Here is a 26,277-nt window from a genome sequence, read left to right as displayed (position 1 = left end):
CCTACCTGAGACGCCAGCTTAGAGATAATTTTGCATAGGCTACTTGATAATTCAGACTTGGCCAAAGGAGTTTAATGCACTGAGTACAATGACCTGCAGAAGCCATGGCTCTTATTGTAAGTTTACAATGCATTAAAACCCAAATTAGTCTTACTGGATCATAGCTTTCCCGGTGCCAATTTATTATTACATCACTGTATCCATGATAAGCTGAGCTTTACAGCACTAATTCCTCATATAACACACCAGAGTTTCTATGTCTAATAGATATAATGTGCTGTAAGTACTTGAAAGGTTGTATCTGATACATGTCAGTCTGCCCAAAATGCTTCAGTTTACCATGCCACACCCTTTATCAGTCATCTCATTCAAGCACGGTTGAATTAACTTGTTAATGGACTCCAGGCAGCACAGCGGTGCTGCGCCGTCAGCCGGCCTTTCTGTGTGCAGTTTGGATTGTTCCGGCTTCCTCCCACAGTCCACAGACCATGCTTGGGGATTCAAAATTGGCTGTTGATGTAAGAGTGTGTGGTTGTCTGTCTCTCTGTGTTAGCTCCCTGATGGACTGGCGACCTGTCCAGGGTGTGACCTGCCTTGGGCCCTATGATAGCTGGGATAATATTCATGATCCCAACTTGGATAAGCGGTTAAGAAAATAGACGGATGGAGCCCAGAGGGGCAAAAAACATGCTGTCAAACCCCGATTAACGTCCTGGTCCTTCCACTCTCAGTGCAAAGTTTTTATCTTTTCTCAGCTAGCTTGCTGTGTTGTTGTTGTTTTTTAAATTTATGAGTGTATAACCTAATTATGAAGGTCTTGGAAATCAGGACTCCATTTAAAATCTTTCTTACATTTGCCAAGGAGGTTATGTGACTGGCCCGGCTTGTTTGTTTGTAAACAGGGTCACTTAAAAAGTTGCACATGGATTGGCACGGAAACTTTTTGGCAGAGATGAGGCTTAGCCCAACTCACAAGTGATTAAAGTTTGGAGTCAATCCTGATCTAGAGCTGGGACTTTTTGGAACAGTTTCGACATGTTATGTCACAAATAAACGTGAAATCATATCCTTCTGGATCTGGGACCTGTGGATGGAATTTTCAATCTTGATGGACGTATTGAGTCCAACCAACAGTCCATTTTCCTCTCTTTATCTTATTCAAATTCACAATGGTTGGAGCCTATCCAGTAGTTATAGGGTGAAAGGACCTGGACAGGCAGCCAGTGTATTGCCCAGCTAATGTTTTTTTTGTTTGTTCATACTAGAGATTTTGGCCATCTCGAGTTTTTGCCTCTCGAAATGAGCCTTGACATCTTGCTCTGTGAGAAAAACATTTCAAATTGTTAGATCAGCTATAAAAGTCACCATAGATCTATTCATAAAGTAATGGTGCCACCTGAACTCATTCAAAATGCTCTGACATGTGATTTTCCTTTCATCTTCAGAGTAACACTGTTTTAAAAGAAAATAAGCACATTCAGTCAGAGTGTTTTACTGGGACTGTCAAACCAATTAAAACCCAGCCTTTTATTATTATTCACCTGTTCTCACATTCACTGCAAAATTGCTGCACTGTGCATTAGGCTCACAAATATTGCTGTCAATCAGCACATACAGAGTTACATAACACAGACCTGAAGGTGTAAATGAAAAGCCTGGACTGAGAGCCGATGCACTGTAACCGCAAGATCTGTTTTCTGAGCTCTAAGTTGAATAAATACACAAAATAAATGTCATTTGTGTCGATTTTTGTTTCCTGCTGCCAAGTGCTGTGGAAAACTCAAAAGTCTAATAATATTCAGTATGCAGTGTTTTCTGCGAGGCCCGTACAGTTGAAGTCTCGTGAGATAGCACTGATTCAATTAGATATTTTTTTCATTTTGTGTCAACAGCAATCAGTTCAAGTCTAAAGTGAGAGCAGAGCAGATTGTTTCTGATCACTTCTTCCAGTCGCCCGGCGGTCCCAGTGCACAGGCTGGCAGGAGAAAATCCATTAGACACACTGTTTGAGTAAGCAGGGATTTCACCCACTTCATTAAGACTCGAGGAGTTGTCCACCTGCTTTTCTTATCAAAAGAAATATAAAGCTTACCCTTCATTAGGAACTGGCCCTGGATTTGAAAATTATTTAACCCAGCTAACAAGAAAGGGTATGCACCTGTGCTTTCTGCAGAATTAAAGTTTGGATCATCCAGGAATCAGAAGGTCCAAGGCAGCAGCTTTAGTACCCATCAAAAAGATGCCACAGGGGGACAGAGTCCACAGAGCACCAGGAAAGCTTCCATTAGCCCTCCGGCATGTATCACCACAGACCTAAAGAGCTAGTCTGCTGTTCGGCGTTCATTTCTGGTGTTTGGTGGACAGTCTGAGACTCTAGGACATAAACCACAGGCTGCCTCCACATGTAACCATCACATGAAAGCATGCAGTGTCTCCTGGTGTTTCATCAGGAGGAGGGATCCAAAAGGTTTACACTCATGGCCAAACAAAATGTACTCAATAGATCCATATTCATATTCATATACATATTCATTTTATACCAAGGACATTTTCCTTAATGATTATTTGAATAAATAATCCTTTGATTTCATATATTTACTCAAATTATAGCAGGGGTGGATAGTGTGCCGTGCCTTTCTCTCCTCAGCTTAAAGTTTTTGCTTCTTTTTCAATATCAGTCTTGAAAAAATTCCCTCTCACTTCCAAACTGATTCCATCTGATCTTGCATGCAAAACATTACCAGTGATGATCAGAATTGCATACTTGCAATGATATTGGACATGTTTACTGGAAAAAAAGAATCCTGGGAACAACTTATGCAAGTACATTTTGAAGCGCTGTTATTGGCTGGAAACTGCTGTAAAACATATATAAATGATGTCAAAGTCCCGGCTGTACTATTGCAGGAAAGGTTATTGGAATTTTTTCCTTTAGTATTCCCTTCCTTATATACATAAGCTACTGTCTGGAGGTTTGGAGGAACAACACGCACACAAATCAGTTTTGATACCACAGAAAGGAGCATTACAAATAGTGAACACTGACTATCATGAACCAACTGATGATTTATTTATACAGATTTATTCAACTCCCATGCTCTCGGGAGATTCTGCGTACTTTAATCCTGCACAAATAATGCATAAAGTAACAAAAACGGAGGAAACTCCAGAGTTTGTTTAATATTAGAATCTGCGTGAAATAAGACGAGTGTGGCGTCCATTCAAACACAAGCGGAAAAAACATTTCCAACAAAAGTAAAATAAATATGTGTATTGGTGCAGAAGTTAAACAGGAAATAACTGATGTAAAAAAATATTGGGTGTGATAATTCCACTTTTGATTTATCACATTTATTTATCCTTTCTTTGAGTTGCACGTATTTAACACCGACTCAAACCAACCTAAATGATGCTCCTTGCTACAAAAAGCTGATAATAAGAGCAGTTCACGGTGACAGAATTTCAATAAGTGGCTTCAATGAGGCCTGATTAAATACGTGTAAGCATTAATCATAAACGGAATCAGCTACGGGGGATAAACGCGTGAATAGATTGGATGAATGTTGACTTTTGATAAGCAGAAGCTCTTCATGCTTGAACAGCCGCATGTGAATGATGTCTGGGATGATGGTAATGTTGACTTTCTCATTCATGGATTCCCATTTGCTCCTAACCTTTAACAGGCAGTTGGTAAAACCACAGAGGTGAAATTTTAAAGAGGGGCTTCTCCAACCATACAACAGTATAACTGTACAACGCTGTCAACGGGGGTGCTGTCAAGAAACTGTCAAAGGGTAGGAGTTTAGAGACTTCAGTAACTTTGAGCGAACTTGTCTGAGATCTTTGTGAAGCTGCTTCAGATGTCAGTGATCTTCACACACTTCACTGGTTTTATTTGTCGTCACCTATGCTCAGTGACAGAACAGGGGACCTGTTCTTTGTGACTCACAGTGACTCCTCAAATGCCCGTTACCAGCTGAGCAGAAGAGTATTTTTAGGTTGGATCGTCTTGTCTTTTTTTCATACAAGACGAAGCAGGGAGACTCCAGGGAATTTCTTGATTTCCTTTCGTTCATTTTAGGAGAAAGGTTAAAATGCAAAATCAACTCTCTTTTAACCCAGAGATACCTCCACATCATGCATATTTAAACGTACAAAGTCGGCCATTTAATAACAGTTTGATAGCAAATCTCGGAAAATGTTAAAGGTAGCTGTCAGCTTCGTGGCGACAGATTTTTAACAATTAGGCTTTTGTTCAACAGTATTTTTTAATTTCATGGTTTCTGACTTCCGAAAATGCAGTATAGTCTCCTCATTCAGTCTTAACTGTTGGCTGGGAGTGAGTTCAGTATGTGTGATGCTCTGACGAAGGTCTGCTAGTTTGAAATAATGGACACTTTAACATACAAGGTTGTTGGACCTTCTTTTGCCTTCAGATCTTTCTTAACTCTTTGAGGAACTAATTCAACAAGGTGCTAGAAGAACATACGCTGTGGCTTTACCAACAATGCACAAGTGGTACTAAGGGGTCCCGGAAAATATCCTATGTACCGTTACACCACCAGCCTGAACCAGTGGTACAAGGTGGGATTGCTTGTTGCTTTTATGTTGTTTAGGCTGAATTCTGACCCTGATGTTCAAATGTAGCAGCAGAACTCACTCACTCAACCATCAGATAAGATCTGTTGTTCAAATCTTCTATTGGCTTGTTTTGGTGAACCTGTGTGAATTGTAGCCTTAGTTTCTTAGCTGACAGAAGTGGCACCCACTGTGGTCTTCTGCTGCAGTCCAGCTTCAACATTTTGTGCATTTAGAAATGCTCTTCTGCATACCTCATTATACTCTAGGTACACAGAAGAATGTTTGACTCACTGTTGCCTTCGTATTGGCTCTAAATAGTCTCTTAAATACCCGCTGACCTCTCAAAGCAACAAAACATTTTCATCCAGAGAGCTATGGCTCATGGGATATTTTCTCATACCTACTCTGATGATCACTTTAAATGTCAGCAGGTTGTTTTGACCACGTGTACACACCTAAACTGGGATTGGGTTGCTGCCATGTAACTGGCTGATTAGTTGAACAGGTAGTGACAGATGAGTGCATGTCTTGTAACAGCTTTAGATTTCTGTTCAAATAACTTGTAGGCAGTGTTGGGGAGTAACGGAATACGTGTATCGGTATTTAAAATACAAAATATGAGTAACTGTATTCCGTTACAGTTACCGTTTAAAAAGGTGGTATTTAGAATACAGTTACTTTGTTGAAATAAATGGATTACACGGCGGTACTTCCCTGTTTCATATTGTCGCGGGTCAGGACTGTTTGGGTTTTGTTTGACAGCTACATTCTGTTGTTCCAGGTGGCAGCGTTACGGTTGCCATGGTTACAGGGTGCCGCTCTCGCTCTGCGTGTTTCCTGGGTGAGAGAGCGCCTGTTGTTGTTGTTGTTGTGCTAAGCTAATAGGCAGAATGCTACAGGTATAGCTCTAAAGAATGTAGCATCATAGGCAGTGTAGTCCGTGCTGCAGGGAGAATGGACTGCCATACACGTTATGTGTCTGTGAGCGAGGGAGGGAGAAAAAGGAAAAGTACGAGCTGTCATCGAGCAAAAACGGGAGCTGGAAGCATGTAAATATAATAATAACCACTGCAGCCAAGAAGAGTGCCTGACGAGCCCAGTTGTAAGTAAGCTATTAAGACTCGACTGTACACCGTGTTCGTGTTTTCCTCCGAAAACAATAAGTTCCGTTGGAGCAGCCTTTCAACGCCTCTCTCTGTCTAAAATTTGACCCAGACAACAAAGTAAAGCTAGTTTTCAGCTACGAGCCCGACACAGAACCCACCGTATTAGCCAGAGGTCCCTTTACTACGGTTCGGAGCCGCAGACCTTCAGTAACAGTAATAAATCACAGCAATAGTACATTCATATAGTTGTAAACAGCATGATAATATATTAAGTAATCCAAAGTATTCAGAATACGTCACTCTCATTGAGTAACGTAACGGAATACGTTACAAAATACATTTTGGGGCATGTAATCTGTAATCTGTAGTGGAATACATTTTAAAAGTAACCTTCCCAACACTGCTTGTAGGGAAAGGTAAAACAAGTCACAGCAATTGTGGATGTAAATGAGGCCAACAACAGTCAGGAGCACTTTGCTTTTGGTTCTTAGCTTGGTAACTGCAGTATTTAAAGAATTTATAGAAGATTTATCATAAATTTACAAAATCAAAATGTAAAAGTGTTTGGCAGACAGAGACAATTAACACAGTTATCCCTGACACGTGCATTTTTAATTTATGGATGCCTCATTTTTTTAAATATCAAATCATCAATACATCATTACTGTGACACCTGAGGCTTGCAGCGTGAGCACGTTCTGAATAAATAACATCAGCTGAAAGGTCAACAGAGAGGCCAACAAAAGCTGCGGGAATATATGTAAATGTATGCGTCGGCTGTCAGCATCCAGACAACGTGTCAGATACAGATCAGATGTTAATAACAGGTGATATTTTAGGGGTACACTGCAGGTCACGCTGTTGATAAAAGACCAAAACCCAGATAGTAAAATAGCTCAGACTCAAAACGACACTTTAATGACTAACATTATAAAACCCACACACAAGTACTGCACAATGACAGCAGGAAAACATTTTAACTGAGCAAATATGGAAGTCCCTTCACCAGAGCAGAGAACATTAAGCACATTTTGTCCAAGTAACTATCAACATATGCAAGAATTAAGTGTTTGCTTTGCATTAATGTTTTACCATGCAGTAGCTTTGAGTTAGTTAACATCTGCTTGCTTTGCGTTACTGGAGCTTCGTCATACGTGAAGCTGTGGGCTAAATAGTTTTGAAGCTGATCGGAAATGAAAACGTGTTTTCAGTTACAGTCGAGGAAACGCGTCAGAGAGCGGCTTTAATAACCGCTATCGTCCAGCTGTCAGTGCTCGTGTCTTTATTTGTTTGTTCCCTTTTCATTTCATAGGCACAGACAAATTCAGCTATAAATGGAAGCCAGATTAAACGCATATTAATAATTTTGGTCAACAGTGTGTCTACTGTTTGATAGCAAACCAAGCCCTACATACCACGTAAGGACCTGGAGAAACTTATCCATGCCTTTGTTACATCAAGGTTAGATTATTGTAATAATCTAACCTTTATACTGGTCTCCATTCTGCCCTTGTTCACAAACTGCAGCTCGTTCAAAATGCGGCTGCGCGTCTCTTAACTGGAACTGGCATGTTTGAGTCTACTACTCCAGTTCTTTCCGACCTCCACTGGCTCCCTATTCAATTTCGTATTGATTTTAAAATCTTATTGCTCACTTTTAAAATCATAAATAACACCGCGCTATCTTACGGATCTCCTCAGCTTTTATATCCCTGGGAGAGCGCTTAGATCAGCAGGCCAAATGCTCCTGGTGCGACCTAGACCTCGGCTCAAGACCAGAGGTGACCGCGCATTCGCCGCTGTCGCACCCTACCTCTGAAATAACCTCCCCCTAGCTATTCGGGCGTCTGATTCAATTCAATCTTTTGAATCTCGATTTAAAACTTATTTGTTTAACCCCGCCTCCTAGAGCCCACATTTAGCCCCGCCTCCTAGAGCCCACATTTTTAGTGTACTGGAACTTATCTTTATCACACTTATTTGTATTTTGTGCTTTATATTTGTATTTATTATTGCTCTTAACTCATTCTGTGAAGCACTTTGGCATACCTGTGGTTTTTTAAATGTGGTATATAAATAAAATTGTATTGTATTGTACAGTTTCTGCACTTGATGCTTCAAAATTATCAATATTTCAAACGTGACCTCAGCAAACATGTTGTGCTGTGTGCTGGGTTGTGATTGGCTAAATGCCAGTTGCACAAAAAAAGGTGTTACTATATGAGGCAAAGTCACAAAGTAAATTATATGAGAAAACATTTAAAAGGGTAAAAAGGAGAGATTGTTTTATATTCTTATATAATATTAGAACTATAATAATTATGGTTCAGTAGACGCCTCCAAACGGGTGCTGCAAACAAACATGTAATGTTTGCGGCCTGTGTGCGTGCGTTAGGCTTACATTGTGCGTGAATGTGCTGTGACAGGCTGTCGCTGTCAGTGTTATCAGTAGCAGGGTTTATCGGGGTTCCCTAAGCCGCTCAGGGGCTGAGTCTGAGCGGTTTTGTTGTGCAGTTCACACGTTATTACACCTGGATTGTGGTGGGGATGTGACAGGCCTGCCTAGCGCCTGGGGAATGAGCAGAAAATAAAACAAAAACAAAATACTATCACGGCATAAGGCCAAAAGGAAAATGGAGGGGCACAGGAAACCGTTTCCTCTGTAAGCAGATCACGTCTCTGAGGGAAAGTGTCCATGTAACGATGAGGCCGACCGCCGCATGTGTGTGTAATGAGCTCTGTAACCTTGCACACAGTGCAGAAGCAGAAAGCGTCGCACGTTTAGGTGCAAAGATGTGATTCAGCATTTGCAGGAAGCTCCTTCTACTCCATTCTTTTATGTTTTCATGAGATTAAAAGTGCAAAGAGGCTCAGTGATATTTTGGTTTTTTGCAACTACTCTTTCGCTTTGTATTAACAGCGCAAAAATATATCTATTCCCAGTATTTCAAAAAAATGATGAGTACAGCGTGGGGTAACGTTGTCCGCAAGCATTCTGTACATTTGGTAAGGGTGTATTTCCATGGTTTGGATTAAGCTCTTTTGTTCCCATTAAGGAGAAGTCTGAATGCTGGTTCCTTGGCTCGGTAACAACCAAGCTAATCACGGCTTTGGATGTGGGATTAAGAATGTGGATGTCATCTTCTAGAGCCAGAAAATGACTGCATCCATAACAACGAGAGACAGAAAAAAGGCTGAAGATAATGTGCTGTCAGGGTTCTCAAAGAAATAACGCTTGAATTAATACATTGTTTTGTTTGTTAAAATGCTCTGCGGGTTCCCTGTGGAGTTTTTATAGTAGTGGTAGTAGTAGTGCTTTGGAGGAATGTTTTTATGAACGTGTTACTTACTCTAGGTTGTATATAAAAGATGGATAAAGCCACCATCATGTCACTTATCAAATTTAGCTTTTTGGTTACATGTTTTTGTTTGTTTGTTTAGTTTGTGTTTAGAGCCATTAGTGAGCAAATTTGGAAGAGAAGGTAAAGTTATCAGCTAATGCTAGCAAGCTTGCTATGTTAGCAAGCTTGCTAGCTTGCTAACATAGCAAGCTTGCTATGTTAGCAAGCTTGCTATGTTAGCAAGGCGTATCTTTATGCTTTTAACATGGGAGACTATGGAAACTAACTTGTTTTGAAGCTCAGTCACACTAGAGTAAAATAAGACAAACTGCTGTAACAAGGAAAAATTAGTGTCTGCCCATATGATCAGCTGACTGGGCTGAATTTAGTTTTGCTACTTTTTAGCAGTTGGAGGTCAAATGTAAGTAGTTGCACAACTAGCTAGCTACCCAGAGATTCAGTGTGCAACACCTTAAACTTCTGGGTGAAGACTTTCAATCACAAGTTTGACTCTGCAATCCAACTGATTGCAGTCTCGCAAATACTTTCCATCCAGTTGATAAATGCAGAGAGACTGCCAACTAGGGGTGGGTTTTTATAATCGATTTATCAATTAAAATCGATTCTGGCTTGGATAACGTGAAATCGATTCATTAAAATCCTGAATCGATTTTTTAATATAAATTTATTTTTCCCGAAACGCCAGAATCTCTGGTGAAACGTCACAAAATTTCAACAACCACCAAACAGCTAAGACAGTAAATGAGAGCAGGAACATGGATCCTGCACAAAGACGTAAACACACAGCGCAACCCGCAGATCAGAATCAGTAAGATGTCGCCTTTCTCACCTGACGGCACGGACATGGTCGGGGCTGAAAGCCGACAGCTCACTGATTCTGATCTGTTGGCAGGTCCTCGCTTTGTTTTCACGTCCTTTTTGCGCCGATTCTAAAGCTGTTAGTTTGATGTCTCTCCAAACAATATTGACCGAACCAGCAGCAAAAGAAGATCCAAACTACGCTTCACATAAAAATTCCCTCTGACTTTTGCTGTTTTGCTTCCACCACGATAAAATCACACTTCATGCACAGCTCTCTCTCTCTCTCTCTCTCTCTCTCTGTATACAGATTTTTAGACAGTTTCCCATCTAAAAATCTGTTTTCTGCATTATTCGCTTGCTTGTTACGCACAAGTCTACCGTTGTTTACAGCGCTGTCGGCCGCTGTTTTTTCCTTTTACTTACTTCTGAAAAGAAAAACTAATTTCTGCCGTTCAATACTGAACAAATTTAAACTTTTTAAAATTATACAAAATGCAAAACGCCGTGTCTCTAATAAAACCGCTGTAACTTCAGAGGTAATGTTCATATGTTGATCAATGGTTTTCTTTCGTTTTTGATGTACTGCAGAATATTTTTATAAAATCCCAGGCCAGGAAAATCACCTTCATGTTTTTCTTCATTTTATCTTCAGCTACTTTGACACAAAGGCATCTGCTGTGATGCTCACACCTTTGACAAAGTCTTGCGTGTGTCAGCTTCCTTTTTATAGATACAAAAATATGTAAATGTACTGATCTGAATTATAATATTTCTGACTGTCAAAATTTCCCAGATTCAAATAGAATTGAATCGAATCTAATCGAATTGAATCGAATCGTGGATCGAATCGATTCGGGACCTTGTGAATCGAAATCGAATCGATTCTAGAAATCAGTGACGATACCCAGCCCTACTGCCAAGACCACATAATGGTGGCTATATCCATCTTTTATATAACACCTAGAATAAACAACACAGTTTGTCTGTGATGCATCTCTTTGCAATAGGTGACTCGACTCAGCTAGTTGCCAACTTGTTGCATTCTGGTTATTCCTATATAAACGCAGGGTTGCAAAGTGATTTGGTCATTTTGCAGCAGCTACCTCACTATTTGTGGATGACTTTCTTAATTTCTGTTTTAAATCTATGAGGTTCTGGCTGGACTGGGAATGGAAGTATTAGTTAATGTGAATCTCTATGTAGACAGCAGCAGATTGTTGCTGACTTTTCACAGTTAATTGCTGCATTATCACAAACAGATTGCATGCAATTGCCAACTTAACTCCATTCAATCTCAAACTGACAGCAGACTGAATCTTGTTGTCGTTTTATTGCCACCTTGATGCGCCAAAGGCACTTTGACAATGACAACTGGCTGCGAGTGGCTGTGGACCCTGATCCATCTTCAAAGCAACCATGTCAAAGGCACACAGTTGCAATAAATGCATGTGGTTATGCCTGGGTCTCCAACTCCTGTTGTCCCTAGTGTGCCACCTTTTAGCTCTTGGGTGTTGCTGCTTTGGACTCAGATGCATTCATGCATACATGCTACACAGTCCTACACATTCCTACTGACAGTTTACAGGAGCTAAACATGGAAGAAGACTACAGAAGAACTGCTAGGCTTGAATAAAAATTGTCAGGGTGCCTTTATTTAGTGCTAAGCGATACTGCAAATTTTAGTTTTGGTCCAATACCACGTAAATACAGGACTGAGCTTACTTACTAAGCTTAGAGGACAGAAAGAAATATTGATCCTATCGGGTTAGTATCGATCTGATACCAATACCAGCACTGGTGTCAATACCAGTGCTGGTATTGGTATCCAAACAGATATTTGGATTGCTCTATTTTAAAACATCATTGTCAGTAATTACAAATGTAGTAACCATTTTTGTTATTTCATTTTCCAAAAATACCCATTGTGGGATTTTTCTATCACATCACCCTGAAAGTTTAAGAGTCCCAGTAAAATCTCCTAATGTAGCCTCATTTGAAACCCTACCTTTGTTCTTTTTCAAAATAGGCTCACCGCTATTAAATATTAATATATTCTTTCCTTCATTCTTCCATTTAATCATTTCAAATGTACAAGGCTATTTTTCTGGGTGAAGTGATTCATCAAATCCCATTTTATTCTGTCACACTCTTCAGAATCGCCGGATTCTTATGTGTGAAATCATTGAGCTCCTCCCTCTCCTGCTGCCTGACAGAGCAGCTTGAATGATCAGGTGTTATTACAGCTGGTTTCTACGGCAGCACACCTGGTAATAACTGACAAGAAGGAGACGGCACCAGCGTGGCTGCTGTCAGTGCCCGTCAACCCGGCTTTGTATGAGTAACACGGCTTCACACTTGTTACATCTCAACTTCACCGTGGTCCGTTGTTCATAAAGCTGTACATTAGGAGAGAGAAAAAAACGCAGAAAAAAACACGAGTCTGTCATGCTGGGCTTTTCTGAGATCATAGTCAGCAAAAACATGACACAAAATTACACTTCACTGATTGATATGCCCTTCTGCAGTCAGCAGCGACATATGGCCTTTATACAGAAACATACATTTCCTCCTACATATTGTGGAAACATAATGGCCATGATGGATGGGTGAGTGAAAACAATGTTTGAACTGATTTACTTAAAATGTTTGTTTGTAGGTGGCGGCGAACTAAATTTGAAGTGAAAGAAATGAATGCACGACTTCACTCAGCAATCTTTTTGTTTCAGCCAATAACCAAAGCTTATATTTACAGTTTTGCCTCCCAGCAATCATAAAAAATAAAAGAAACAAGCTCTTTAAAAGAATTGCCAGCATTTGGGGAAATATACATCACTGTTTTGCCATCAGTTAGATCAGAAGTTTGATACTATTGAATCCCACGTGACTCAGGCCTCGAGACAGGTCGGCAACCACGTGACGATTACAGTTCGCTAGGAAGAAATGTGTTTCCCCACTACCAGCAGCTAGCAAATTAAACTTTTATATATAATAAAGTCTTTTAACAGTTGCTGGAAGTCCATCCATTTTCTTCCCTTTCTCTAATTCAGTGCTGTAGCCGGTTTGGACTCAGCTCCCAGCTAACCCAGAACATCCTCATTTAAATGAAATTAAATTTGGAAATCATTTGTAACATTTTTTCTGAACAGGAAGCTCCATTTTTATAAGAGTATAGTTCCTTTGCTGTGCATGGTGTATTCCAGGTGACCAATAAATAATACAACTTGACGTTATCACCTTATTATCCTCCCTTTAGTCAGCGTTTTGCTGTGTAGCTGCACGACTTAGGGTGCAAAAAAGTAAAGCAGCATTCATCTTCTCATCTAACTCGCAGAAATTGTGGCTTTCTCATACAGCAATGTGAAAAAAAACGTTTTCACAGGACTCATTGCATCCGAAAAGCTGAGAACACCCCACGATTTAGTGGCTTCTAGAACCACCTTGTCAGCAACTGTTATTGCTTTCTTTATTTTGTTGTTATTGCCACTCCTCTTTGCAACCATCTTGCAATGCCGTTCAATGCTTATTTACAGTGTTTTTTATAGTTTTTATCTTCATTCTTTTATGAAGAATGGGTGTGCGGTGTGTGCTGACAACTGCCTCAGGATTTGAGTTGAGGTCTCGACTTTGGGTCACAGGAAACACCTTGATTCTTTTCTTTTTCGGCCATTGTTGCTGTGTTTAGGGATCATTGTCCTGCTGCACGTTCTAGTTTGGGTCAGACTTTAACTGTCCCCACATTTAGCCTCACATTCGACTCTAGAATACTTTCGTATGCAGAGGAGTTCATGGTTGACTCAGTGACTGCGAGGTGTAAAGGTCCTGTGGCTCCAACAAGGTCAACTCATCACTACGCCACCACCGTGCTCAACAGTTTCGATCAAGTGTTTGTGCTGATATGTTTAGTTTTCTCTGTTATGACCAGACATCTTCACTTTGATCTCATCTCTCCAGAGGACATTGTTCCAGAAGTCTTTTGGCTTCTTCAGATGCAGTTTTATAAGCCTGAGCCATAATGGCATGAACTTTTTGAAGAGAAGAAACTTTCTCCTGGCAACGTTTTTTTCTAATTGTACTGTCATGACCTTTAACATTTAAAATGCTAACTGTAGATGTAGCTCTTTGTTTTGTTTTTGTAGTTTCTCTGAGCATTGCATAGCCTGACCTTTGGTGGAATTGACTGGGTATCCACGCCTGAGGAGACTGTGACATTGTGTTAACACACCTGAATGCTCCAGACCAGCAAACTGCCAAAACTTTAGTTTTTTAAGAGATGCTCACACTGGCTGGTTATCAGCCAATCAAACGCTATTCTTTTATTATGTTATGAAAACGTTCTTTTTCACATGTCTGTGTCACTATAAATGAGATTTTATTGAGCCATATATTTAATGATGACACAATATGCACAAAAATATTTTTTGTCAGTTAATTATTCTGATTTACAACTTCAGTGTACTGCCTCGGAGACGTATGTGACTTTCCATGAGCCTCTAGCACTGAGAGGCAGTTTATATTTATGTCTGACTAGTGCTTCAAGGTCTGGCAAGAGCATTTACATTGGGCATGCTTTATTAATGTGCAAATTATAAAATTTCATTGTCCCCAGTTATTTAAGCAATGTCCCTTTATATGCATCTATTGATTCATCTATTCCTGCTCATCTCATTCAATCATTGGCTCTCTCATCCTGTATTGCTCACATTCTTCAAAGTGGTTGCTCCAGTCCCCCAGATTCATGCATGCATGGACTTTAATGATCTCAATGGAATGAATGCCTTAAGAGTGTGAGTCAGTCATCATACCTAACCCAATGTCTGATAATGAATTATTCAAGGCTGGCTGCATAACTTAAGCTGTCAAAAGATTTGTCATAGCTCTGGCTTAAATCATAGCCTGCTCGTCAAGTTACGTATGCTTACATACACACACACTAGCAGTCAAAAGTTTGGACACACATTGTAGATACTCACTGAAGACATCAAATATATGAAGCAAGATATATGGAATTATGTAGCAAATAAAAATTGATAAATAACTCTAAATATGTTTTATATTTTAGATTCCTCAAAGTTGCCGCCCTTTGCTTTGTTGACAGCGCTGCAAACCCTTGACCTTCTCTCAATGAGCTTCATGATGTAGTCACCTGAAATGGTTTTCACTTTACAGGTGTGCCTTTCTTGAAGAACCAATCGGCTAAGTAAAGAGAAACAACAGTTCATCATTACTTTAAGAGCTGAAGCTCAGTCAGTCTGGAAAATTGCTAAAACTTTCAATGTGTCCTCAAGTGCAGTCGCAAAAACCAGGTGCAACAAGTGCTACAATGAAACTGGCTCACATGAGGACTGGCCCAGGAAAGGAAGACCAAGAGTCACCTCTGCTGCTGAGGATAAATTCATCTGAGTCACCAGCCTCAGAAATGACAAGTTAACAGGACCTCAGATTAGAGCCCAGATACAGTAGCTTGCAAAAGTATTCGGCCCCCTTGAACTTTCCCACATTTTGTCACATTACAGCCACAAACATGAATCAATTTTATTGGAATTCCACCTGAAAGACCAACACAAAGTGGTGAACACGTGAGAAGTGGAACGAAAATCATACATGATTCCAAACATTTTTTACAAATAAATAACTGCAAAGTGGGGTGTGCGTAATTATTCAGCCCCTTTGGTCTGAGTGCAGTCAGTTGCCCATAGACGTTGCCTGATGAGTGCTAATGACTAAATAGAGTGCACCTGTGTGTAATCTAATGTCAGTACAAATACAGCTGCTCTGTGACGGCCTCAGAGGTTGTCTGAGAGAATATTGGGAGCAACAACACCATGAAGTCCAAAGAACACACCAGACAGGTCAGGGATAAAGTTACTGAGAAATTTAAAGCAGGCTTAGGCTACAAAAAGATTTCCCAAGCCTTGAACATCCCACGGAGCACTGTTCAAGCCATCATCCAGAAATGAAAGGAGTATGGCACAACTGTAAACCTACCAAGACGAGGCCGTCCACCTAAACTCACAGGCGACTTCTGTTATTTATTTGTAAAAAATGTTTGGAATCATGTATGATTTTCGTTCCACTTCTCACGTGTACACCACTTTGTGTTGGTCTTTCACGTGGAATTCCAATAAAATTGATTCATGTTTGTGGCTGTAATGTGACAAAATGTGGAAAAGTTCAAGGGGGCCGAATACTTTTGCAAGCCACAGTAAATGGCACATAGTGTTCCAGTAGCAGACACATCTCTATATCCACTGTTCAGAGGAGACTGTGTGAATCAGGCCTTTGTGGTCAAATAGCTGCTAAGAAAAAACTACTAAGGAAAAGCAACAAGCAGAAGAGATTTGTTTGGGCCAAGAAACACAAGGAATGGAGATTAGACCAATGGAAATCTTTGCTTTGGCCTGATGAGTCCAAATTTGAGATCTTTGTTTCCACCTGGCATGGTAAATGGTAAATGGACTGGTTCTTATATAGCGCTTTTCTACTCTTCTGAGCACTCAAAGCGCTTTACACAACTTGTGCATTCACCCATTCACACCCATTCGCACAAGCACATTTCTCTAGGTGCTTTCTAGATACCATTCACACACATTCATACTCCGATGGATGCATCGGAGAGCAATTTGGGGTTGGTATCTTGCCCAAGGATATTTGGCATGCAGACTAGGGGAAGCCAGGAATCAAACACCAACCTTCCGATCAGTAGATGACCTGCTCTACCACCTGAGCTACAGCCACCCCAAATGTCTTTGTGCGACGCAGAAAAGGTGAACGGATGGTCTCTACATGCATGGTTCCCATCGTGAAGCATGGAGGAGGAGGTGTGATGGTGTGGGGGTGCTTTGCTGGTGATTTATTAAAAACTGAAGGCACACCGAACCAGCATGGCTACCACAGCATCCTGCAGCGACATGCCATCCCAACAAGTTTGCGTTTAGTTGGGCCATTGTTTATTTTTTAACAGGACAATGACCCCAAACACACCTCAAGGGTGTGTAAGGCTATTTGACCAATGAGGGGAGTGAGTGCTGGCCTCCACAGTCACCTGACCTAAACCCAATCAAGATGGTTTGGGATGAGATGGACCACAGAGTGAAGGCAAAAGGGCCAACAAGTGCTCAGCATCTCTGGGATATTTATCTTTTTGGAGTCACTTCCTGCTGGCCATTAAATAGGATTTTAATCAAAGACACCACTGCATCCATCACTTATATACAGTCTGTGGTTTTATGTTATAATATCTTTATCCAAGTCAGTCTATACCTAAATTCCTCATAGTAATTCATATGAGCATATATTAAAAGAAATTATAGAAAAATGTATCACACAGAATAAATTTTAGTTTAGTAACTGAGCTATGGCTAACTATTAATATATTATATAGCTTTAAAATTGGATATGTCAGTATTTATATAATAGCTAAATGGTTAGGTGTTATCTAACTAGTTTTTATGATACTATAACAGCTAAAGCTTACCTTAAAATCTCAAAATGTCTACTTTTGGGAAAAGAAATTAAATAAATAAATCACTGAAACCTCCCAACGATAGCATACAAATGGCAGAGGGCAGGCACCTAATAAGACTGTGCAATGTAAATTTCCTCAGAGTAGAATGTTGTAGCCACATGACGATTCAATAAAAATTATAATGAATATAGAAACTTGCAAAGAGATGATTTCAAATGAACAGAGTGATATCAAAATCTTAACAATGTTAACTACTGGCCAAAGCCGACACAAAGAAGAAAATACTGATGCTAATTTCGGTCTGAAACTATTTAAAGGTTAGGTAAGGATAAATTGACGTGGCCCCAAAGCATACAATGTGTGATTAAAAACAAAAAAAAAAAAACAGCTGAAGATAATAAAAAAAATTATAATGCACGGGAGGTGCAGAAGCCGAACAAAGAAAAGGAGATTATTATTTTTTGAAGTTCATTGAAAAGCAGCAGGCATGTTAAATTCTCCTTGAGGACAGCTCTTCAAAGTGAGAAGAAGCCTTTTAGAGCCAAACACGCAGCGAGAGTGAGTACTGAAAGAAAAAAAGAAAAGACAGCCGTGGATGAAATTTTAATGCGATACCTTTTGAATAATCTTGGTGATAATCACCTGTAGGTGCCAACCCCACAACGTGGTGCATGAATGTGACAGGATGCACAGCAAAACCCATCCTTAAAGGCACAGCTCCCAGCCTCAGCTGGTTTAAGCTGTTGTTTGGTGGTAATTAAGTATTTTATCAGAATTTAACAACAAGAGAGAACGACTTGAGCTTTCTGGTTTTGTTCTTTTGTCCTCTGACTGCTCTCCAGTTTTCTTACACTCTTACCCTGATTATGTTTCTCCTTTTTCCTCCCTTGTGACTTTGCTCCATCACTTTCCCATCTTCCCTCCGCTCAGACAGCAACTTCGTCCTGGGGAATGCTCAGGTCGAGTCTCTCTATCCCATTGTCTACTGCTCCGATGGCTTCTGCGAACTGACCGGCTTTGCCCGCGGCGAGCTGATGCAGAAGAGCTGCATGTGTCACTTTCTGTACGGGAGTGAGACCAGCAACCCTCTCACCACACAGATGCAAAAAGCTCTGGATGAACGCCGGGAGTTCAAGACTGAAATCATTCTGTACAAGAAGAGCGGTAAGACTCGGCTGCTGGAGCAGACTGACAAGTTAAATAGCGTTTAGTGCAGTGTTTCTTCTTTCCAAACCAATATGTGTCTGTGTTCTGATCTCTTTTCCTTGAAAAGGCTCTAAGTTCTGGTGTCTGTTGGACATTGTTCCCATCAAGAACGAGAAGGGCGAGGTGGTTCTGTTCCTGGTCTCACATAAGGACATCACAGAAAACAAGGACCAGGACCATGGCAATGAATCGGACATTGGTGAGCACCATCCACTCCCTGTCCAATTCACGTGAAATGAGCAAGGCATTAACGAGAATCAGTCAAACTACTTACTTCACTTACCTGCTGTCAGTTCTGTAGTGAGAGATGGCAAAGAGCCGATCAGTTCATATGATTCCTTTAAAGAGAAGGGGTCAAATAAAAACAACATCCTATTGTGCACGGACTTATAAAACATAAGCACAGTGCTGTGCATGAATGCGCCAGCATATATTCACTGAACAAATACACTTTGCATTTAAAGAACATGTGATGTGAGCATACAGTGACACGTGAGTGCGTTGCACATGATGAGCTGTAAATAATGCTAGTGGTTCGAGCAAACGCAGAGCTGCTGCAGCTGTCTATCTAAAGGTCTGATGGAGCTTTATGAATGGATCAGTGCAGCTTCTCACAGAACACAAACAAGTCGGGCAAGTCGATTCTCCTGCTTTCCCAAGCGGTAAATTTTGGGCAAACTTACTGTTAACATCAAGGACTTAAAGCACATATCGAGATTCCTGTGTGCTACTTGGACTGTTTATCTGAAAATATCCAAAGTGGACATTTTCACATGGTCTAATATTCCTATGTCGATGACAACGTTGGTCCAGAATCAGCATCGTAGCTGACTTGTTTACACTGTCTTAGCATTCAGATGCATTCAGTTAGCGTTAGCCAAGACGTTAGCTTACTGTCACGAGGAACCCAACATGAGAAACCTAAGCCTGGCTAACAGAAAACCTGACTTGATAAAATATTTATTATATTGTATGAATTCTTAAAGAAAACACCTGAAATGCTGAGTTTTATATAAACAAAGGAATTTGTTTTTTCCTTTTCCTCCATATTCCAAAGCTATGACATCACAACAACGTGATTGGTCAGTTGCAACGCTCAAGAATTCATCGCCAGTTTTTTTTTTTTCGTGCTGTTTTCTGTTTTGTTTCAACTGGAGGGGATTTGCTATGTGCTGAAAACTTTTCTGTATGTGTGGTTGAGGGATGTAAAGACATAACAACCAGCTCCACAGCAGCAGGGAGTAAATGTTCAGCATCGCTCCACTAATGTAATGCTGTCATCACCTCACGTATTAGTGTAGTGTTTTACACGACCTCAGACATTTAGATTATGGCTCTCCATAGCTATGGTGAACAGCCACGACCTAAAGTGAAACATATTAGCTTTGGATTACAGATCTCAGTGTAGCCAAACTACTACAATGTTCATAATGTTGCTCAATTAAACCAGACGACAGTCGTCCTCACGCTATCTCTCATTTGCCTCCTTTTAGATTCAGTTGTAGGCATGTGCAGGTTAGCGCGGTGAGAGTTTCTGCCACATTAGTGCTTTGTTCTCCTATTGTGTGCCCTTGCTCTCAGACGAGGAAACTGGTCTGGAGATTCGCCAGATCAGCTGCCCCTCAGGCTGTAACATGGAGCGCCGGCGCAGTCGGGCTGTCCTCTATCAGCTGTCGGGACACCTGCAGAAACAGGACAAAACCAAGAGCAAGCTGAAGATCAACAATGTGAGATGTGCTGTGTTTGGTGGTTTAAATTATTCACAGCCAATGTCTTTTTTTTAAAGTTCAGTGACCTCTGACTTTTACTCTACAGTCACAATTCTCCTTTGCTAAGTATCAATAAAATATGCACAGAGGATGCGCCATTTTAAATATAAATACACCGTCACAGACTTTCAAACCCTGACTAAGCCTTTAGCAAGGCCAAAAGTAGCAGTGTCATCAGCATGTTTTGTCTGTAGGGAAAGCTGCAGCCTCCAGGAGAGTGCAACTGAAGCACAAGACTATAAGGTGTCAGGGGTTTACTGGCTTTACTGATTAAGAGGGTTGTCATGGTTTCAAAACCTTTGCCTGTGACTGTGATCTGCATATCAATTCAAAAAGATGAAGGCTTGTAAATTTAAGCAACCTTGATGACATAAAGACTGCCAAACTGCCTCCAACATGCGAGGAACAGTCGGAATAGCCATTTGTCTTCAGCTTGGCCAATTTTATTTAGATTTGATGGCGATATGAGTCTCAATCACGCCAGTCCAGTGGAACCATGAATGATACCTTCACATCTAGTGCTAAAGATGAAATATTTAATGGAGATGAAAAGCCACTCCCCATTGTTAACTTGGCAGATATATAATGCTAATACTGTTAATTTATGCCCATTAATTCTCATGTGTGTTTTTCCATGCTACACATCAAGAGCGTTCTCGGAGCCAATGCGAACCCTGTCCCCGAGTATAAGGTGGCCGATGTCCAAAAATCCCGTTTCATCCTCCTTCACTACGGTGCATTCAAGGCCGGCTGGGATTGGCTGATCTTGTTGGCCACTTTCTACGTGGCCATCACGGTTCCCTATAACGTTTGCTTCACAGCTGTGGAAATACGAGAGGACGGCGGCTCGGCAGCGCGGAACCCACCGAGTGTCAGCGATATCTTGGTGGAGATACTTTTTATCATTGGTAAGCCCGTTTTAAGATGCTTCCCCTCTCTCTGCCAGTCATTTCTCTTTTAACTCATCATTTTCTATCCAATTTTATGAACCATACTTAAAAATGAGCACTTTCTTTTTCTGGTGGAAACATCTATGAATGGTGAATATAATATGAGCCTGAAATGATCAAGGATCCATATAGAAGTCACACAAAAGTATTCACAAAGGCCCAAATCCCATAAACGTTTGCGTTAAACAGTCTGCGAGACAAATGATACCCACTGTCCTGAGCTCTCGAAAAGTCCCTTCAGTCAAAAGGGGCTGTTGGTGTCCATGTGACTCTACATCTCCCATTGCAGCTGCACTAACCAGGTCGTCCAGGCCTGTGTTTTGTTCCATTTGTACCAAAACATGAATACAGTGAGTGTTTAGGTAATCTGGGTCAGTCTGGAAGTGGAACTTGTAAGATCAGACTGCTTTAAAGGCCACCAGGAGCTCACATTAGTCACTCGTGTATGCAGCTGTGTCCATGGAATTTTTTGGACTTTTTTTGGGGGGAGCAACATTAAAACTGAGGAAACTAGTGCACAAATACTGCCAGCAGCTGGTTAACACTTTAAACAGGAAGAAACAAATAAAAACAATGATTTAAAATTGATTTAAAAAAACAGTAGATAAAATCAGTAGTTAAAATGTAAGTTTTGACGAAAATTTTAACAATACATCTCAGTTTTTTTGCATGATGGGCTTAAGAAATATATAAATCTATAAATTTACAGAAAAAGTTCTGTTAGCTCATTGCACACACTGTCCTGTAATTATCAAATGGAAAATTGGCAGAAAATCCTCTTTTTCTTTTTCTTTTTTTGTAAATTTCAAAATTAAACAGTGAAAAAACAGGAACTTTCTGTCATCTAATGGTTTATCTTATACTTATTTACTGGTGAATTTTGAATGAATGTGGAGAAGGTCCTTCAAGTTATGAAAACACAGATAAAAGTAAAATTCATGCCACCCTTCAAAAAATAATTTTAAAAATAATTTAAGATTCATGCGCTTCCTTCCAGAGCCGTCAAATGGCTTTAGAAAAGCGGGTTGATTCTGGCCCCTGAGACTTATGTTTGACAACCCTGGTTTAGCAAACACAATACTTGTTTGATTTACAGGTACTGGTTGTGCTAGCTCAGTCCCTGTGGTTCTGCCGAGTAACTGGCTGCTGGCTTTAGCCTCATATTTATGCTACAGGCATGGCTGCAGTATCATGTTTCTCATCTACTGCTCATAAAAAATGCAAGTAAAAGTTACCAAACTGACACAGTGTTGCTTTAGGTAAGAAGGTGACTGATTAATCACAAGAAGGAGAGTCAATTAGACTTTAAGGTTTTGGCACACTGCTAAAGCATTCCAGCCTACATTTGTGATGTCATTCTTTTTCTTTCTTGTTTTATCTGTGGTGAAGGTGGAGTTCCTTTTTTTGCTAGCCAGTTCTGTTTCAATAGAAGTTGGGTTGGTCTTGGGCTACGTCCACACGTACCCGGGTATTTTTGAAAACGCAGATTTTTCTATGCGTTTGCACCTTTCGTCCACACGTAAACGGCGTTTTCGGTGACTGAAAACGCAGATTTTTTAAAAACTCTGGCCAGGGTGGATATTTTTGAAAACTCCGTTTTTGCATTTACGTGTGGACGAGAAAAACGGAGAAAACGCAGCATCGAAGGTGTGCGCCTTTTTTGACGTCACACTGTGCGCCACGTTATTGTTTCGGTGAAATGAATTTCTACAATACTGTTACTGTTAATTGTCTCTGCAGTGTTTAAATGCTTACATACACACACACAGTTACTGTCCCTCCACACATACGACTCGGTTCTGCTTCTATGCCCCAGCTTTGTTTACTATTTCCCACCGAGGCTTCTAGACTTCTGATTGGCCAACATTTCTACACGGTTAGGAATATATCACCACCTGTTGCTTTGGTATGTTCCCAGCAGCGTTTTCTTTCATTTCTGCGTTTACGTGTGGACGGGATTATTTTTTAAAACGAAAAAGGAAAATCTCCGTTTTCAAAAATACCCGTGTACGTGTGGACGTAGCCTTGGACATCCAACTGGGTCATCTCCAGATTTAATGATGCCTTTCGTGTGCTTCGTTCTAGATATCGTGTTGAACTTCCGAACAACTTACGTGAGCACGTCGGGTCAGGTGGTCTACGACGCCCGTTCTATATATATTCACTACGTCACGTCCTGGCTGTCTGTGGATCTGATTGCCGCCTTGCCCTTTGACCTGCTCTATGCCTTCAATATCAGTGTGGTGAGTCTGCAGCAATGACTTTTACACGAGGGTCAGAATAGAGGCATGGTGCATAAATCTTGCTTGCTTGACTGTTGCTTATTCTTTTGTGATCCTTTAGTTATGATTTTTATCCATTTGTGCACGTGACGTGAAGGTAGCGGCTCTAAGGGCCCCGCTGGTGGTCACAGACCTCATTCTTTTATCAGTAGCACTTCTCCTGCTGCTCAACTCTTTCACTGCTGATTTAATAAGGCCATTAAACTGAACATGCTCAGTGGTCACCAAGACGACAACGCCTGCACTTAAACTCACAGAAACTTGAACTGAAAAGTGACTGACAACTTTTTGTTCCATATTTTGTTGAAGCGTTGCTCTTCCTGTGCAAATTTGTTGCAAGAGTGGCTTCAAAAGGGAGGAAAGCCGAGAGGGTTAGCATCAACCAGAACTCATTATTAGGTAACTGGTAATTAAGTTGATAAATGAGTATGCTGAGGACAAATTACCGTTTGAGACAAGTAGATTAGCCAGATGATGCTCAGTGCAGATCCTGATAGCTGTTCATACAGAAAAGATTGAGACTGGCACATGAGGCTACACTCCAGAGAAATCTAAAGGACCACAAGATGGTAAAATTGCAATGAATGCACAAAAGATTTCTTATATATGAGAAAAAACAATTTTATTTTTTTTACTTTGGTCTAATATTTATTGAGTTTTACTACTTTTTTATAGAGCATTTACAGCTCATGTCCCCATTGTGCTGTTTCTCATAAAGAGATATGTCTGTATTTTCAGGGGTTGCAAGTCCAAAAGGCTGTGGGACTCTAGATAAGGAGGACCAGACTTCTGGCACTTCTTTAAGGCTTCCTGGTTGCATCCTTAACCACTTGATGTTATAAACAGAAAATTAAAGTACTGATGTGACAAGTGGAGTCTATATGCTGTATTTTCTCAGCTAAAATGCAGTTAAAATCTCATAATGCAGATGGGCGACGACCCAAAAGATCGAAGAGTGTATGTCCTCCAAAACCCCCCAGAAGTTTATTAAAGCAACGAAGTGGAATATTCTTACTCAGTCAAGTCAGTCACCTGATCTGAACCCTATTGAGCATGCATGTCACTTGTTGAAGACTTAACTTCAGACAGAAAGCCTCACAAACAAACAGCAACTGAAAGCCGCTGCAGTGAAGACCTAGCATAGCATTAAAAAGGAGGAAACCCAGCATGTGGTGATTTCCATGAGTTCAAGGCCTCAGGCTGTCATTGCATAGAAATGAAGACTTTATTTTCAGTTATTTAATTTGTCTGGTTACTTTTGAGCCCCTGAAATGATGGGATTGTGTTAGATTTTTATGCAATCCTTTTGTTCAACCTCCTGAATTAAAGCTGAAAGTCTGCACCTCAGCTGCACCTGAGTTGTTTCATTTAAAATTCATTGTGGTAACAGAACCAAAATGAGAAAAATGTGGTATTCAAACACCACTTTAGTGAAGTCCCAGGATAAAATTGAGGAGCTGGAAATCATAATAACAGGTGCCTGTTTAAAAAGTTACAGTTACACTTCCCATGAAGTTGTCTTTGAATCTGAACTTTTTTCAGATTTTTTTTGTGCAACACAACCATGCAACTAAAGGCAGATCTGTATATACAGTGTGTGATTAGCATGACACTGAGTTGGGTTTTTTTGGTTTGTTTTCTAATCATTTATTTTTTAGATTATCATCATCATATTTTTGTAACTTTCCCCCCTGTGATTTAAACAGGAGCAGAGCAGAGCAATCACACACCTGTTTCTTCTTTGCCGATTCTTAATCACATCCCGGTTTCTGGAATTAATTCTTGTCTCTGTGTGGTGTAATCCATCATGCATGTGTGGAAACCAGTGAACAGGCTACTAATTGGACACAGAAATGAGCGAGGAATTGCACAGAAAGAGAAAAATCAATATCGTGAGCATGTTTGAGGAGGTAAGATGGAGCATCAGGACTGTTTTCACTAAAGTATGATAACATCAGTGACTTCCTCTGCCGGCTACAACTGAATTTGAACCAACTCTGAATTTATTTTCTTGGGCTATTTTAATTCCGTCTGTGTTGTGAGGCTACTGAGGCATTTTTTTGCTGTTTGTCTGGCTGTAAATAGGTTTGTGCACCAGGTCCCTCAGTAACATAGCTCACTATCAAGGTGACTGATTAAGACTGTCAGTGTCCACCAATACTTCTAATTACAAACCTTCCCCAGCTCCAGATGTGAAAACGATTAAACCTGACTATTTCTAATTCAAGTCGCGGTAAATATTCTACCCTACCTATCTGAGAGTAACTAATCCCATCCTAATCAGCTCCACTTGTCATATTTCCCGTTACAAGTTTTCGCCTTCCCTTCTGTCTCTGACTCCCAGAACTTCGGCGTTCACATGCTGAAGACGGTGCGCCTGCTACGCCTTTTACGCCTCCTGCAGAAGCTGGATCGTTACTCGCAGTACAGCGCTGTGGTCCTCACGCTGCTCATGTCCACCTTTGCACTGCTGGCCCACTGGATGGCCTGCGTGTGGTACTTCATTGGGCGCAGCGAGATCGAAAGTAATAGCCTCACCTCCTGGGATATAGGTTCGTGTCTATGTGTCTGTATTGTGGTTTCATTTAAAGATTTACGGGGATTCATTTGATGCAAAAGAGCAAAGAGACAGGGAGACAGACCCAATCAAAGATTGTGCGTGTCATTTTAAATGCGCCGAAGCAAAGCATGAAGATGCTCTTCTACGTGCAGCTTGTATGTGTGTCCTTTCACTGCGAAAACACTTCTAATTATG

The 26,277-nt window shown here is 40.6% G+C and overlaps 1 protein-coding gene across 1 annotated transcript in view; it reads left to right on the top strand.

The window, feature by feature from the left end:
* Window positions 1–26,277, top strand: part of LOC146492177 (voltage-gated delayed rectifier potassium channel KCNH8-like) — a 51,341-nt gene that overhangs the window by 989 nt on the left and 24,075 nt on the right. Inside the window, exons 2-7 of the mRNA XM_085151936.1 lie at window positions 18,246–18,479; window positions 18,589–18,720; window positions 20,103–20,248; window positions 20,940–21,198; window positions 23,326–23,483; window positions 25,867–26,074. Of these exons, the coding sequence (XP_085008062.1) occupies window positions 18,246–18,479; window positions 18,589–18,720; window positions 20,103–20,248; window positions 20,940–21,198; window positions 23,326–23,483; window positions 25,867–26,074 (1,137 nt within the window). The remainder of the gene's footprint in view (window positions 1–18,245; window positions 18,480–18,588; window positions 18,721–20,102; window positions 20,249–20,939; window positions 21,199–23,325; window positions 23,484–25,866; window positions 26,075–26,277) is intronic.

This window comes from Neolamprologus multifasciatus, chromosome 23 (genome assembly GCF_963576455.1).
Source record: "Neolamprologus multifasciatus chromosome 23, fNeoMul1.2, whole genome shotgun sequence".
Lineage (NCBI taxonomy): Eukaryota > Metazoa > Chordata > Actinopteri > Cichliformes > Cichlidae > Neolamprologus > Neolamprologus multifasciatus.
Note: the sequence above shows the minus strand (reverse complement) of the source record. Positions and strands in the feature narration are given on the sequence as shown.